The sequence below is a fragment of the Orbicella faveolata genome, unplaced genomic scaffold (assembly GCF_042242905.1).
Source record: "Orbicella faveolata isolate gen_17 unplaced genomic scaffold, um_ofav_v1 contig_12, whole genome shotgun sequence".
NCBI lineage: Eukaryota > Metazoa > Cnidaria > Anthozoa > Scleractinia > Merulinidae > Orbicella > Orbicella faveolata.
This window is the reverse complement of record NW_028301539.1, coordinates 26,215,001-26,232,848: the sequence shown is the minus strand read 5'-3', so window position 1 is coordinate 26,232,848 and position 17,848 is coordinate 26,215,001. Positions and strand designations below refer to the sequence as shown.

The 17,848-nt window shown below is 41.1% G+C and overlaps 1 protein-coding gene across 1 annotated transcript; it reads right to left on the bottom strand.

The window, feature by feature from the left end:
- Positions 1 to 1,200: 1,200 nt before the first annotated feature.
- LOC110061594 (transient receptor potential cation channel subfamily A member 1-like) lies at positions 1,201 to 16,902 on the bottom strand. The gene is made up of 10 exons (XM_020768428.2): positions 16,332 to 16,902; positions 13,546 to 13,886; positions 12,206 to 12,476; positions 11,230 to 11,560; positions 10,659 to 10,855; positions 8,106 to 8,435; positions 5,631 to 6,585; positions 4,312 to 4,521; positions 3,434 to 3,609; positions 1,201 to 2,644 (listed from the first exon to the last, which is right to left on the bottom strand). The coding sequence occupies exons 1-10, from the start codon at positions 16,733 to 16,735 to the stop codon at positions 2,302 to 2,304; spliced, it is 3,558 nt and encodes a 1,185-aa protein (XP_020624087.2). The 5' UTR covers positions 16,736 to 16,902; the 3' UTR covers positions 1,201 to 2,301.
- Positions 16,903 to 17,848: the final 946 nt, after the last annotated feature.

The following is a 17,848-nucleotide window of genomic DNA, read 5'->3' as shown; positions in this document are numbered from 1 at the left end:
AACAATGACCAATATAACAACCTCTCATATTTACCCCTTAACCTGCTAATTTTTCTTGTTAATAAAAAGAACTTAAGGTGGCCCAATAGGCTAAAAGGGACAAAAAGTTTGTTTAAACATGGAGAAGAAAGATTAATTACGTGCGATTGCACTCATGAAGAGAAAATCAATTTTGAAGGTTTTACTTAAAATGGTTGCTGTAGCAACCAGCCTAACCCTTTTCAGGTTTTAGTTTATAGCATAGACGCCAACAGTTCCTGCTCTTTTACAAAACAAGATTTCGCTTTCAAACAAGCACAGCCGTTGTCAGTGAGTTTCTGTTTCGTTCAATTCTGTTCAATGAACCAAACTTTTGACAGCTGACTCTTGTTTTTAGTGCTTTTTAAAGGCTTTACAAGTGTTAAAGGGCCTGATTGTAACTTGACCGGACGGTGCTGAAGTTGGTTTGGGGATAATTTTTACGCCAGGTCTTGCTTTTACGTAAACAGTAGCTATGTCAGAACTACAGATTATTCACTTTACGGAGACCAAAGGTCCATAAACGCCGTACCTTCGGATTTTTTAGATCAGCCAGTATTAACGAAAGAAAGAAGACGAAATAATAAGTCTTGGGTTCGAGTCCTTCCTGGAAAACTCGGAGGAATGACCTGCGTCAGAAATGTTTGTGCGTATAATGATAACTCTAAACTTAGGGATATGAAACACAAAATAACTCTGAGCACACTATATTTGTACAAAAGGACTATCTTACTCTCCAATAGGAGGCGTGTGATCGAAAGAAGTAACATGAATAAATCATATAAATATAAGCCCATGAGTTTAGATTTGACACGGAAGCGGAACGATTTTGAGGGGATTCGGGGGGAGGGGCACTCATTTTTGGACTTTTGTTTGACGAGGTAGAGTCGCCTTGTGGTTAAGGCGCTGGTGTTATACTTCGGAGGTCCCTCTCTCTTCTGCTAGATGGATTTGCGTTCGGTTGTTCCAGATTCAACTTCTCCGCGTCTTGTAAATAGCCAACTGACCAGCCTCAGACCAGTTGGGATTTTTTAAAACAGGTTTTCAGTTCTAAATACCATGACAAATTGTTTTATTTTTCATTTTATTTTTACTTACGGTATATGATCACGGTTTTTAATATTGACATTCCCGTTAATTCTCATAGATGGTAAAGAAAAGACAAATCACTAGACAAGTGCATTTTTGTTTCAAATGGGGCTTTTCCCTTTATTTTCTCCAAACCTACAAAATAGTTTCACAAAAATAGCGCTTATTATAAATAGTGGAACAAACCCCTAACAATGTACATGTCGAAAGATCTGGGACAAACTTGTGCTCTTTCAAGTAAATCCTTCAAATCTGAAATTTTCCTCAAATTCTCCATAGTGAGGTACTAAAATGCGCAATACAAAATTTGTAGCTTATCTGATACAGTGAAACGTTCGTCGACTTCGTTGTAATCTTGTCGGTAACACTTTCAGTGCGACCCTCACTGAATGATCTTACTAGTACTGTGCAAACTAGTCTTTTGTACTTACAAGGTTTCTTGAGGAATGTTTAACGCCTTCTGATTGTCACTGCCCCATAGCTGTTGCTGTATTGTTATTAAGCCGCGCCCGCGGCCTTCTGCGGTTTCCCTCGTCTACGCATGCCTCGTTCTCATTAAATAATCCCGCGCTTGTTGGGGCCTTTTTAGCCTCTTCCAGGCGTTCAGTAGGTTGGGGCGCAGTGCGAAAAACAGCGTTTTTTTTCGCGCTGCGCCCCAACGAACTGAACGTCTGGAAGAGGTTAGGGCCTTTTGTCCTGTTCAGTATAGTGACATTAAACCTGGAGTTCGTTAAACCTGAAATTCGTCTCAATTTATTGGCGCTGAACTTAACTTGTACGAGGCACTCATACCATTTCGTTCAAGTGAAGTAGCGAGTAATTCACTAGATTTTGCTGTTAAACAGTTGCTTCCCTTTCATCTTATCTCTAGACTTAACCTGGTGCTCTATTGCTCTCTACGCATAAATATACCAAACTAGAAACAAATAAACGCAAAAAAATAAAAATCAACGACAACTTTTTTCCTTCAGACAGACCACTGACCACAGTGTATTTTGTTCGTGTTGCTGCTGTCTATGGACTATTGTGTAATAAAATATCCTAAAGATTGATTCTCTGAAAAATATAATCCACTCTGAACCGACAAAACGAGTTAAAGTCTACTACTCCCTAAAGTTTGCAGTTTATGGCATAAAAAGATTCTCCCGAGAACACATAAAGTCTTCCAATCGACAACTCGCAGGACTCTCTAAACTAACAGACTGTTATATGTGGTTTAGTTTCCTGGGCCGTGTCTTCCGGCGGTTGCCCATCAAAGAAGTCTGGAGCCAAAGTTACCTGGTCCTCAGCCATACTGGGAGAAATCTGGTCCAGACTTCGCGCGTCCATTTCGGCCTCGGGATCAATTTTTCTGGCCAATCTTCGTAACAGTGTATTCTGAGCCTCGATCACATTAACCAGCGTCTTGACGCGTTTTTTAGTCTTGTCGAGTTGCTTTCTGACCTCGGTGTACTCTGATAAATCTGAATCGATTTCATTAGCAGGTAGTCCAAAGTCCTGCTTCGAGAACTTCTGCATTCCAAGAAAAGCCATCAACCTCAAAAAGAAGAAGCAATATTTGTTACATTAAATTTTTTTCACAATAACTGCAGAAATTCTCGCGCGCTCATTGGCTAATTTTCGTCGTCAATAAGTGGACAGACAGTTTTTCTTGCATCTGTCCTGTTGTTGACGATGAATTTCGTCATAACATTGTCAACGTAGTCTGCTGATTTGTCGATCAAAGGCTACTTTGGCAATGTTATGACGAAATTTATGATCAATAACAGGGCAGACGCATGAAAAACTGACGTCAATTTGTTAAATGGAACCCGAAAAACAAAACTAATAATTGTAGATTTTTATATATTTTTTTGGTCAATATTTTTGTTGCAATTTTGACGAGTATGGAAAAGGAATTAACTCAGTACACATAAGCCTGCAAAAGTCTCACTAATCTCGTCCCTTGCCAATGTTTTACAGGATTAGCGGGAATTCAGATTCAAATTTTGTAACTTTTAATTTCAGTGACATTTGAATCCTTAATCTGCTTAAATTATGCGGATTCCGCCCTTCGGTTTTCATTTTAGGTAACTTATGCAAGGTAAACAGGCTGATTTCGTTTTAATTCTCAAACTAACATTAACCGGTTTAGAACAACCGGACTATGTAACTCACATCATGTCATTTTTTTTTACTGTTTAGTGCCACATCGGCGGGCGCTTAATTAGTGGCATAACGTTTCATAAGCGGGACCGTTTTTCAATTTTAAATATAAACGGAATGCAAAATATACGAAGTGCAATTTTCTTCGCCGTGGGACTTTGTACCGGACAGATCTACACACCTTTTCCATCGAGTCGGGCGATTTGGTTTGAGAACCAGTGATGGGTGGTACACCCGCCGCGTGATGAATCTTGGGTAGCCTTCTTCAATCTCTGCTACAAATTCGACTTGCATGGCCAACCTCTTTAGCGTAGCATTCTGTTGTATGGAGTCAATGTCACCCACAGCAAGACCAACCTGCGTGTAAAAGGAAACCGATTTAAGTAGGGCAAAACTGAGAGAAAATTTTCACATTTGTTTTACGAAACATAAAGCGGTTCCGTTCAAAGTTTCCTACTCATTTAAAAGAATGAGCGAGGGCCATTAAGAGCAAGCGCAAAGTTCACGAAGGTGAAATTTGTTTATTTAGCAATATTTTAATTTGCGTTGTGTTCTTCCCAGGCTAACACTTTTTCACTATATTATCCAGTTTCCCCCCAAGCTATTCACTGACACTCACTGAGAAAATTGAAATGTTGTTTTTCATTTCCCAAAATCTGAAACAAGGGAAAGAAAAAATCAAACCGGTTTCAAAACTTTAAACTAAAAGTAAATGGTTCATCAATGAACGGTAGCCGAGGATCCAGGATGGCGCAGTTTTCAATCGAATGTCATACAACAAAAGCTAAAGTTATCACTCTAGCCAATCACAGAGGACGCAGACAACAGAGTGGACCAATCGAAACTTCGAGCAAATACATGCAGTTTACGCAAAGCGCAGGAAAACGTGTGCAAACGAGCCATGAATGGTTTTGGTCTTACTTCTGATTAGATGACAAAGTGGCGTGGGTTTCATGAGACAATAAGGTAGTAATGCAAAACCAAAGCAAATGCGATAAGTAAAATCGCTCGAAATCCTGCATGGATTAAAGAGATGAATCTTTCTAGTTGACTACATACCAGAAGGTTCATCAGTATGATCGCCATAAGAAGCAGGAAAAAAGTGATGAAGACAAACGCAGCTTCAGGAAACGGATTCTGTGGTGCGGTAGTCGATCGCGACGTAGCATTCTTGCTAATGGTTTTAATGAATGTATCATCGAATTCTAGCTCCCCAATCATCATCACTGACACCTTGAGAAAAGATCTCCCGAGATCGCTAAATGAATCCTGTGGTACAAACAGAGAAACGCATTAGAAGAAGTAATTCAGACTGGAAACGAACTAAAGTCGTGCTCTCTTGAGATCAGCCGTTTCTGGTTGGTTGGGTTTTTTCGCTTTCCGTTGGGGGAAAACCCGTGCTTTGGTTGATCAACTTTTTCATCCGGTCTCAACCCAGGTTGAAACGGTTGAAAATGCATTTGCGTGACTATGTTACGTGATTGTAGCTTGCATAAGGACAATTCTGAGGAGTTAACGCGTTTCAACCGAAAACGGGCGGAAAAGTGTTGTATTGAGAAAGGTCAACCGTATCAACCCAAGCCGGTTATGGTTGAAACGGTGATCCTAATAAAAAAAGTCCCTCCTATTCGTGGTTTGCGATCTTTCTCGAGAGATTCTAATGACAATACCCTGGCGACCATGTTGGATGACAAGAACAATAAAACTAAGAATAATTATTTTGTTCATTGTCATTCAACATGGCGGTGATGACATCAGTTGCAAACGATTTATCCCCCGACCCTCCGACATCTGACAATCAAACAACAGAGTGCCTTACTATCCAACTTATCAGCTGGCTTTTTAACTCAGTACCACTACCCAATAACTTATTGAAGTAACACAGGACAACTTGACTAACAATAGACGGACCTCATAGAGATCGAAACTTACTGGAACCGACCAATGACTGCTGAAGAACTTTACACGAGTCTTTCAGCCAATAACATCATGGCTAAACTGACCAATCACTTTTAACGGACCAGGATTTTATCACCATCGACTGACAAACACTATTTACTTGACTCTGAAGATGACTTCGCTCAGGTTGTTGAAAAAGGACTGGATGGGGTGCTCGTCAGAAATTTTGAAAAAAAACCCTAAGAGGTACCAAGACCCTGTTTTGTGGGCGTGGTTTGAGATGTTTTTCACTCCTGAGAGGTAACGATTCTAAAGCAGTACATGTACTCCCAATGACTTTTTTTGGCTACCGCGAAAACTCCTGGTGGGGGTCCCTTTGAGGCTGCACACCCTAAGAGGTAGCAGCACCCTCGTCCTTTTTATGTGGGAGTCATCCCCCTTCGGATCGATACAATTAATTTTTAACATTTTCATCTCACCTGCTCCTTAAAGAGGATGAAGAATACAATGGCAAACCCAAAAATGAAGACAAAGAAGACCATCAGCACCTTGAGCACCGTCTGGGTGACCTCTAGAAACATGGTGACGTAAATACCAAACAGGCGAAATCGGCGGAGGAAGAGGACCAAGTTTGCGTAACAGAGGAATATCGACACCAATCCCACAACCCAGAGAAAGTAAGGATCTGTCATTTGGCTGAATAGATCTTCAGTGATATCGTCAGGCATAACAAATGGTATCATGAAGGCAAATGCGGTACCATAGAGCGCCCATTCGAGCAGGTTGCTGATGTCTGTGAAGTACCTAAAGCGTTGAATGAATATTTGGAAAATCTCCTTCACAAGATGGACAAGTGCGAAGCCAAACACTATATACGAAAACCCTTTGCTAAATGCCGTTTCGACATCGTAAACTTCCGACACTTTGTCACATACCAGTTGATAATCTTCTATAAAGGTGTCATTGTCGTCAAAGTAAGAAAAGTCTTCATAGTAACAGTCTTTTCCGTCCACTTTGACGAGTGACGTAAAGTTCTGCTTATTTCTCTCAATGACGATAAAAGCCGAATAGAGACCAACAAAGATCAAATACGATAGAAAGTTCAAGTAGTAAATGAAGCGTCCAAAGGTCGACCATTTCTGACTCAGCAACATCTGGGTTAGTGGATGAAGCAGCAGTCCTTTCCGCTCGTGTTTCACCATGGTGCTTGGTCCGAAGAAACGTCTTCCATGAACGAAAGCTGGGTCGTCAGGGCCTGGGTCTAGAAGGCTGAAATCGTAAGTAACAGAAAACTGTGGATCGTTGGAACTCGTCATCTCTGATCTTTTAACACAGCGGTCCATCAACAGCTCAGCGCTTTCTGGAAAGTGCTCTATTAGCAGCTTCATAGGTGTGTGGCCATGTATGTCCTTGTGTTCCATTATTTCAGGCCATCTGGTGAGTGGCAGAAACAGATATCATGATATGACAAATATTCAACACAAAAGGCATAGAACCTTTTCACTTTTCACGTGAAGGTGACCAGCGTGCATGCAAGTTAATTGCAACAAAAGAAAGTGTACACATAAGCAGTGAGTTTAACTTCCACAAAATTGGTTTGGGACATCAGTATGGCCGCCTTGACGTCGTGTGAAAACACTTTATAATTAAAGGCTGCCGCACACTAGACGATTTTTTTGTCGTAGAACTGCAGATTTTTTGTCGGGGTCAAATCGAGTTAAGATTTGTCGGGCTATCAGCTTGCCGCACACTAGCCGATTTTTTGTCGCGACTAACCGCGTTGAGACTTGGGGCCGAGTCATTCAAAATCAAGATAGCGCCTATTCCACTGACGTGACTCTCATGACATTTACTAATTGGTTGAGGCGCGCGCTAGCCCCGACAAATTGTCTTGGTCCACCGCGCACTGGCCTACAAGGCCCGACAAGACGTTTTGAGATCTAGCACTGTCAGAAATCGCCCGACAAGCCCCGATCTTGTCGCAGATTCGTCTGAATTCGCACACTAGCCGACAAGTGAAGATTTTTTGTCGGCCGACAAAAAATCGGCTCGTGTGCGGCAGCCTTAACAAGAATGATAATTGCACCTTTTGTCAAGTCATAACTTCACATGCAAATGAATTGGCATCAATATCGCAAACTTGAAAATTCATTATTCGTAACAAAAGGTACCCTATGCATCCTAGCAGGAATTTGAAGGAGGACGAAAGATAGATTAGAATGTAATGCAGCGGATTTCAGTTGCGTGTCGAGAAGTAATTGATTGTGCATTACTACATGAACGCGTCAAGATTGGTTTAAAAAGCTGGCGCCTCTTTTTCGTCCAATCGAGGTAAAACCAAAACCAATCGTGTCTCGCTCACACACGTTTTCCCGCGCTTCGCGTAGGCTACATTCGTTCAGTTCGAGTCTAGAATGGTTTACTGGATTGTTTGTGTCTTTTGTGATTGGCCAGAGTGATTACTTTCGTTTTGATTTTACGACACTCAGTCAAAACCCGCTCTATTACTTACACCTGTGATTCATCGTAAGTTATTTAGGTAACAACCGTGTGACATTCATATATGTTAACATGTTAACTCTTTTACTTTTCAGTGGCTGTTCGGTTGCTTTAGTTCATCTCTAAATTAATGACTCCAATTCCAATCGTAAATTAGTTAGTTAAGTGCTGAAATAGGTCCAAAATGGGTAACGAAACGATCGTTGATCTCGCCGACATTTCTAAATTAAAAATGACCTCTACCTTTTGGGGTCGAACCCTTGAATTGTTTGGAAGGATTTTAGTCCTCTGATTCGCCGCTGTTTTTACAAAGCACCAAGAATGAGGTTCCTTAAGAAGAAAGAGGAGTAAACTTTGCTATCTAACATAGGCTTACTTCCCCTTTGAAATGACCGAAGTGTACGTAGGATTAACGTACGAACTTGCTCTAATCACATAAGAAAAAACCATCTCACCTTTGATGCTTGACCATAGCCATGGCTACCTCGCTATTCCCCGCCCGAACTGCAGCCTCTAGACAGGTTAAACTCTGCGTGTTGCAAACATTTAAACTTGCGCCATTTTCCAGCAGTAAGTTGACAATGGCTACGTGACCTTGCCTACAGGCAATGTGCAAGGCAGTATCTCCGTCCATGTTGACGTCATCTGGTGATGCTTGCATGTCCAACAATGCTTGACAAGACTTTCCCCACCCTAGCTTTGATGCCCACATTAACGGTGTCCAGCGGTTGCTGTCTCTGCTGCTTGCATCAGCTCCAAGTTTCAATAAAGTGTAACATACTTTCCTATATGTAAGAGTAAGAGAAATCCTTGGTTTGTCACCAAATGAAATTAAGTTAGATAGATGGAATGCATTTATTTCAAACGATTTCTTATGACTGGGTTGGATTTATGTAGTCCATTGAATGTTTAATTTTGATGCACAACAAAAACAGAAAGGTGGATCCACTTTTGTTAAGAGATTAAATGTAATGTATATGTATGTATACTTAATTGGCCACTCCCCATTTGAGCCTTTCAGGACCAGTGTAAACAAACAATTATAAATAAATAATCAACTAAACATAACTAGGTTAAAAATCCCAACTGGCGGGAGGCAGACCAGTTGGCTATTTACAAGCATGACCGAGGAGTTGAACTCGGGGCTACCGAGAACAACATCAGCTAGCGCCAGCGGTCAGAACTGGATTTGAACCCGGGACCTACGGATTTCAAATCGGGCGCTCTAACCACTCGACCACGCTGCCTCCTTATTAACAAAATTAGATTTGAGTAAAATCAGTTTGAAGCTCGATAAACACAAAATGCAGGATAAGAATCACACAGTACGAAATACTGCGCTTAAGGTTACAGTATACCTTCGGGTCGGCAATTTTCTTCAAATTTGGATTTTTGGGTCAAAATAGTGGTCGAAGAATAATCTCTTATTTCTGAAAAAATTTTTTGAAAAAGGCTAAATATTGGCGGAGAAATGGCGGTTTTACGTTTTTACCGGAAGTAAAAGTTTACCTCTTGATTGACAGCCCTATGGCGCGTATGCAATCAACCGAGACGATTTTCGCGGGAATTACCTACATGGATGTCACGAATTGACTACTCAGTTGATCAGCATTGTTGTTCTGACCACCCAGCATTTTTGATATTAGGCGTGTCTCTATTAAGTTATAATTAAACATAGACCACGTTTAAACCATGGACCGGTTCGAAAAAGCGAAAACAGCGAAGAACGAATGAAAATACATCAATGAGTGAAGAAGCGAAAGTTCGCCACGCGGATGAAGCTATAGTTATCGTATAAGGCGGGCAAATATTCGTGGTAAGAGAAAAGAAAGGTTCTGTAAAAATTTCGGAACTTGACAGCAATAACAGGGATGCTGACAGAGACTCTTCTGATGAGTCCGATATCGACGAGTCGTCGGACCCATTGAGACCATTTGAAATATTATCCATGCACAGTTGCCCACATACAGTTGCTCTCCGCGCTGTCTTTTGTTTGTTTCCTTCGCTCAGCCACTCTAGCGTTCGTATCCTTTTTAGTCTTCCCCATTTTGCCACACCAGCTTCAAGAAAAACCGGGCTACAGAAAAATTATCTCTCTGCCTTCGGTTCCTTGAGCGCATTGCGAAACACAAGAGTTTTTTTTAGAGATTCTCGCGTAAATTTCACCAGGAGGTTAACGGTAGTAAAGTTTCCCTGCACTGATTGGCTTAGTTATCTGAGAACCCATTTGAAGGCGTTTGTGGGCGGAGTTTGTTTGCGAAGCAGAAAATTTTTCTTAGCGCTGTTTTCTCGAATAAATTTTTTCACTTGAAGCAGACACTTTAAAGAGTTATAACTAAAAGGGAATTTGTTCAATTGCTCTTAAATTTGGACAGTGACTAGTTTAACATATAAACTACAAAAGCGTGTCTGGGAATTGTTAATTTCGAAATACTTTTTCTTCGAGAGCGATTTTTGTACGATCACTCCACATTTTTTTAATCCTATTTCGAAAATGTTCTGTAACTTTTTAGTGCAATCGAATATGCCAAAACGCAGACACGTTTTTAAAGCGCTTTGGGCCCTGAAACCGAGGAAAAAAATTAAATTGGCGAAAAACGAAATTCGCTTTGACTTGTAGTTTTCGAAAGGTGATTCGGGCGCTCGCATTTAGTGGTCGTGAAAAATTCGACAATTCATTTTCTTTCAAAATTCTTGGTATAGTTTGATAGCTAGCTCCATAAGCTTTAATTTGATCTAGGGGTTTAGGTATCTACAGCTTAAACTGCACGCGCTACATCGCTTGCGCGCGAGACACCCCTGAAGGTATACTGTAACCTTAACAGCGCAGACCAGAAGGATCTGAAGTGGGGCTTTGTCAACAGCTTAGAGACTGCTAAAATGTTGACCGAAAGTGAATGTTGGCTAAATGTGGTAACTGATTGCTGAGAAATGGTCGACATTTCACTGGTATCCGAGCACTGACCAACCTACTCACACCCTCTACCACAAGCCTGCGACAAGCTAACCTGTGTCCATTAATGACTGCATTATGAAGTGGTGTCCGTCCTTGCTCATCTCGTTCATTCAGTCCAGAGGCCACTTGTCGTGCCAGTGCTTCCACCTGTTCGTACATTCCATACTGGGCAGCAAGATGCAGAGGAGTTTGTTGTGTCTCATCGTGGAAAGTGAATCGCGTTTGTTTGTCCAATAGTGCATCCATTATCTGGGGAAGGCAAAGATGGAGAAGATGGATTCCTCAATGAGATCATTTCTTCCGTTATCGAGCTAATTTTGATTAGTTTATGAGCGATATGTCGTGACCCAACTCAGTGGAATGGAAGGAGTCCACTACATACCTAACAATTTGTGTGTGAGTAACCTTCAATAATACCTGTCAGGTATCACTTAATTATTGATAATTTTGAGCTGAAAAAAATTAAAATTCATTGGAATTTGCTTCGCGAACGTTCTCTTTTGATTCAGTGAAATAGCGGTAGTAAACACTGTACGCCAATTTTGTTCAGCAGTGTCTGGAGTGGAGGAGAGTGAAGAAGACCATATGCAAAATACAAAACCGTACTTTCTTTTATTACCTACCTTAATATCTTTCACCATAGCAGCATAATGCAAAGGAACTCTTTCGTGTACATCCGGTCTATAAAGGTTCCATAGAACAGACCTTTCCTCTAGGAGCATTTGTAGTGTCTCCAGATTTTCATTTTCAACCGCCATGTGAATGCAGTTCTTCATGAAAATATCACTCGCTTTGATGTCAGCTCCTCTCTGGAGGAGAAGTCGAGCACATTTGGTCTGGCCAGCGGCTACAGCGTCCAGGAAAGGTGTGCTACTCTGTGCATCACGTGTGTCGATGGGCACGCCATGGTCAAGGAGAAACGAAATGAGGTCAAGCCGGTTAAATACAGCTGCCCTGAAACAAAAGCATAAATAGTTGTTCATTAAGGGAAAATATCAACGCGAAAGAAAACGTATTAATTTGCGTCATCATCCTTATATAATCTTTCATAGGCTTCATGTTAGGGCGCTTTCACTTACTCATTAAACCTTTCATGGTACATTTCTTTACGGCATCTAATTGATAGAGGGCAGAAAGAAGAGGGGGAGGGGGTTATCCCAGATTCGTTTTATGCACGAATTTTGACAAACTTCACGCGTCGCACATACTTTTAACTATTTCTAACAATGTTTTTCTTTCGTAAATTCACGAATCACGTATTTCACTTAGTTACTTTTCACGAGTCACGAGCTTATTTCTGCGGTCCTCATCACGTGTAACCACCCTCATAACAGGAACATGAAGTTAATAGTTTTATTTTGAGCTCAAATTTATTTCACCTTGTTTACCTTTGTATTCCCCTCAACATTACCTCCTTCCCTTTCTACTGTTTTTGTGAGGTGAAAAAACGTGGGAGAAAGGCTATTATAGACATGGCAGCAATACCAAAGGGTGACGATGGGTGACCATCGATTGAAGTGATTTACGGTTAAATTACGACTTGAGAGCTGAATCAAACAAGCAGGAGTACATTGACTTACAAAAGAATTAAAAATTTACCTGTGAAGAACAGATTTAGAGTCTGCATTCTTGACGTTTATATCAGCTCCTTTCTGGACCAATAACTCTACCATCTGCAAGTTTCCTTTCACTGCTGCCACGTACAGTGGCGTCTCGTTATTTGTTTTAAGGGCGTTTATGTCCGCGCCGTTCCCAAGACACACTTGTGCGGTGTTTAGATCGTTTGTTCCCGCTGCCAGATGAAGAACTGTGTTGTCATCCACATTCCGATCTTCCACGAGAGTTTTAATATCCTGCTTTGCCTCAGTTGCTGAAAGCAAGAACGTTGATGATAGTATGAGTGCATGGGCTAGCGCCATGATACAGACATCGTACAGCGTCGAAGGCCGCTGTCACAGAGCATTGGCACTGAGCCTTCGTTATCGTTCGCACTTATATTACTATTTTCTATTCATTTTTGTTTGTGAGATCAGGACAACAAGTTATATTTGATACCCCGGAAGGGGAAGAGGGTACTCTGTAAATCTTTGGGTAGGGGTGTGCCGCTGGGACACTGACACCCTTACCCTATACTAGACCACGATCAGCTTGATTTTGCAACCCTATTCTAAACTAGACACTAAAAACCCTACCCTATCCCTGACTAGCTATTTTCAAGGCAGAAATGTTATCGGTATCGTAGTCCAACATACGCTAACTAAACCAATATCTTAAAAAGTCACCTCCGAGTTTCTATTCCTGTTATAGAACCCCTTGTAAAAAACCCCGTTTTAGACTAAATTATTTATACACTGGCCACTTTTGCTGTAAATTATACCCTACTCTCGACCAAAACTGTCTGATTTCTATACCCTGTCCCGGAGTAAACTGCCTGAAAACCATACCCTTCACAGCGGCACATACAGTACCCATATAGCTTATACTGATGGGAGTGCCCCCCTCCCCCCCCCCCCCCCCCACGAATCGATATCACCTGGAAGTCTTTCTACTCCTTTTCCACCACCGGCCGGCCGGGGGGAGACGGATCTAACAAGTTTCGGAAGCTGGAGGTAATCTAGGGGGAATGGAAGCCTCTTACGTATTCCAAGCTGTCGCTGATTTACTTCAGGAGTGTCATCTTAAAAGAAGAAGTTGCACAGTGATTTGAGGAAGTCTACCCAGTAAAGCTAAGATCATGACCGTCAAGTAAGTGCTCCGTTTCTCAGCTATAGCTCAGGAAGAGAAGAATAAATACAGGTGAGAGGCGGAATCTAATTGGCTAATTAACATCCTTGCGTATTTTTTGTGTACGTGATATCATTAAGTACACGCTCTTACATAGAATCACTGCGTTTTCATTTTGTCAAGTGTGGTTATAGCAATCGTTGTTTCCTATATACCTGCTCGTAAAATCAGAGCAGCGACTTCACTGTTCCCGTGGTATACAGCAGTATGCAGAGGAGTCATAAGCTCTGTGGATTTAGCTCTTATGTCCGCTCCTTGTTCAAGTAGCATTCTTGAAATGGCGACATTTCCACTGACACAGGCCAGATGAAGTGCGGTCATGTGGACAGAGTCCTTCGAATTGACGTCAACTTTGGCATGATGTACAAGAAGCTCCGCCACTTGCTCATTCCCACGGCGGGCGGCAAAGTGTAATGCCGTGCTACCATTGGTTGACGCTAAAGCAGGGTTTGCACCCCTCTGGATCAGTAACTTGGTAGTCTCGACGCAGTTGAATCTGAAAAACATAACGTTGAGGTATTTTATTGATAAAAAACAACCCTGATTGATCAGTCTATTTTCTGGGCTTTCGAACGAACAGAAACCGGCTTGATAAAACCTATCATGATTAGAAACCTTAGCCAGACCTAGTATTTGCAAAGGTAAATGAAATACGGTGTAAACATTATTTCCCCTTCTTTGGCAAAAAAAAAATCTTTTAAAGGTAGGGAATCAAACTGTGAAGTTTGATTTCGAATGACTCCACTTTGTGTCAAGTATAAACTGTGAAGGAGGCGTGTACTGAGCTGGCTGGTATAACGGCTACGCTTGGTTTCAAATATTATATGCATGTTTGTTTGAGCCAGAGAACACTTCAGAAATCTGCATCTATTGACAAAAACAAGTGGGCCGGGACCGCACTGGATCGACTTGTAGATGCGAGCCCAGGATCTGATCATTCGTTTGTAGATTTGGCGTAATCGTTTTTTGTTTGATAGTCTTGAAAAGAAGTTTTTCTATACTATACTCGGACAGTCAAGCAAAACTGCGCTTCGTATTTAAGCCTGACCCAGTTATTTGACCTCCATTTATGTCCCTAGGCAGTTGTAAAATGAATCAAGTTAACAATGCTTTTTGCATAATTATGGAGTGAATTAGCCTTTGGATGTTGTGGCCACTAAGAATTTTAGTCCTGATTTTAGGGAATCTGGATGTAGTAACATTTGGTCAAAAAACGGTCGGTAGTTTGGACCCGTTTGATGGGCATCCGTACGTCTTTACGAGGATAATTTATTCTTTTGCGGCACCGAATTGTCAAGTCTTATTGTGTCCCTTTTGTGTGAAGCTCATAAAAAAATCTAACGTTCGCCGGCCAGCATAATTGATGGTCGTTAGAGTCTATTGAGGGTCCAAATTACCCAACCGCGGTTTACATCACGTTTTCAGCCGGTATCTTTTACACTTTGTTATACTGACCGTGGCTTCTATAGCCTATGTGTTTTGTAAGAGACAGTGAATAGACACCTGTACAAGACAGGGTTCTTATAATCAAAGAGCTTTTCGTGTTAGTAATGCAAAGATTATCATTCTATAGCTGCAGCAAAGGCAGTCACGCGGAAATGTCTTGAAAATATCTGGCGAAAATGGATAAAGTCGGGTGAACTTAAAATTTAAGATATGGAAATCAGCCTGTAAGCCCATATGAGGTTATTTTATTAAGGTATACATAGGTATACATAGAAGTTTTTGTTAGGAATTTTGTCAATTTTCATAGGCATGAATTTTCAATGGACCAGTTAAAGCCGTTTCAGTTAGTGCCTTCATGTATTCCCGACTCAACTGATCGATCAAAGTTCTCAACCAGCTTAAGTTAATTTCTAAACGACGCGAGCCACGGACTTCTCTGAAAAGTTTCTTTTTGTACTGATGTTGACTGTCCCCTTCGTACCACGTAGTGCTGATAAGGTAGCATAATAAGAACTGATTTAATTCTTCGAGCGATTGAACAGACTTGACTAAAGGAAGGAATGAATTATTTCATATAAACTTCACATCAGACTTGACTAACTTGGGGAATAGACAGAGAATAAGTTTTAATTTTGAGCCATTGGAAGAAGAGTTCATTTTAATTACGCGGTAAGAACTACTTATATTCTCGACCAATCAAAGCCGAGCATGCAGGAGTTTCCCAGACATCCAATGATTGATTGATTTTAAAACTGCTTCACCGACGAACAGTTCTCAACCGACGAAAAGTTCACAAAAGATGGTAAAAAAATAAAGAAAAAGTTACTGGACTGATCTTTGTTCGAACACTGAGCAAAGCCTAGCCTCACACCCTAGATAACACCGACTGCGATCTCGACAGGCCCCTGGCAAGTTTTTGACTAGTGCCAGCTGCGTCCATCGTCAGTTCCCGAGAGGAGGAACTGACACTTGTCTTGCCTTTCTTACGAACACGAATCTATAGTTTGGTAACCTCTGTTACAATATACTGACAGAGTGTGTCATTAGTTTTGACTTAAAGCGGGAAATGCAAACTAACGCAATGCGGTGGGTTGTGAGTTTATTCTATGGAAATTTCTGTTGTTGTCTCTGTTGTTTAAGTTGCATGTCAACAGGGTGAAGTCATTCGAAAGTCATGCACGTAACGTTCGACTGAAAAGTTTTGGAGTTCTTAGTTTTGCGTTTTCTTGTGTTGTATGCTCAATGAATAGAATCCAAAATGATAGTACAAATGTATCCTCATATATAATCCTAAATCATCGACTTCAAACCGTTATGACGTTGTCTACTCTTTACACGTTTTTTTTTTTTTTCATTTACATTTGCTAAGAAGAAATGATATGTTTACATGTAACAGTAGAGATACGTTTTAAAAACTGTAAATCCGTGCACATAGCAGACCCATAACAGAATCGGAAATACATGTACTTCATAGTTGCGTGACAAACTGGCTTACCTTGCTGCGATGTGTAGCGGAGTGAGATTGTCTTCTCTCGATCGCACGTCGATTCGTGCGCCATGATCTAACAAAGATCTGGCAACGTTGGTTCGATCGTAACGCGCCGCTTGATGAAGCAGAGCGAGTCCGGACTGATCCAACTTGTCGATACCTTTGGAATTTTTCTTCAGTTTCCCGAGTTGTTCGTTAACAAGGTCTACTACTCCATCGCGCACGGCTTCGAACAGGCCGGTGGCTCGAGAAATGATAGGCTTTCCAAGCTCACTCATCTCCAAATTTAGCCTTTCTTTGCTCACAAAAGGTTTCTGGCGATCTTCGCCGCCGAGGATAGCATTTCCATTCGGTTCTTCTTCCATTGGTGAAAGCAGGTAATTGCTGCGATAATTATTTCTATATGACATAGTATTCTTCCACAGTTTTGTCGCCAGGGTTGCTGGGAACACTGTCAACAAGTTTGGTACTTAATTATTCTGCGTTCACGAGCACTAGCTTGAACACAAATAGTCGGTCTCATTGTGTAGTTCTACTAATCAACATTCTTATCGTAATTAACATTATGATAATAACCCTTTTCGGTCAGAGGTGTCCCGCGGCGTTTTGTAATCTCGACTTTTTTTCTTTACTAAAACTCACACACCGAAAATGTTTTGCTCGAATGAAACGTCGTGAACTTTAAGCCGGCCATGAAAGTCTTAACTAACACCATTCACAACAAGTATAACAACAATATTACAATTTTCTCGAAAGATCGAGAAAGGTATAGTCCTGCATGGTCGTCAAGGAACACCCCTCTCTCTGATGTTTCGTGTTTCAAACCGTCAAAAAAAAAAAAAAAAAAATGCAGAAGCAATTTTTCCATCAAAAGGAAAAATGCAGAACCTTTCGGAGCAAGACAACGTTTATGCTGGAACCTTTTAAAATAATCTCGTCTCCAAAGAGCACTTTTCTTTTGGCGATGGAACCCGCGCGACGGTTCCGTCAGTAGAGAGTTCAAGCATGCTGTTTACGACAAACGGCAAACGACAAAGATTATCTCTGAAAGTGTGTTCTTTTCTTCTAATCCTTAACTAAATCACACAAAAATACAAAAATGCCTCCTACTATTCACCGCAAATACAAATGTTTTCATTCTACTGTACAGACAGCTGAAGACAGAGGGCAAAAATTTCATTTTTGCCGTTTGCCCTTTGACGTAACGTCATGCTTAAACTCTCTTGTAATGACCGAACGCCCTGCGCACTAGATGAATCCAAAACCGAAAGCAGAAAAAATCGGGTTCCGGCGAAGTAATTCGCATTTATTTGGTTAGACATTATTACGTTAAGTGATTGGCTTAAAAACTCGCGCCACTGTGTCATCCCCTCAGAACAGTAAAACCAAAACAAATCGTTCGTAAACTTGCATATGATAAACTTGCATATGATAACCAGTTTTACAAGCCTCATTAAAAACTTACTGCGTTGAATAGTCTCAATTTCAATTCAACCTTTCTAAACTTAATTTCTTAAAATCGA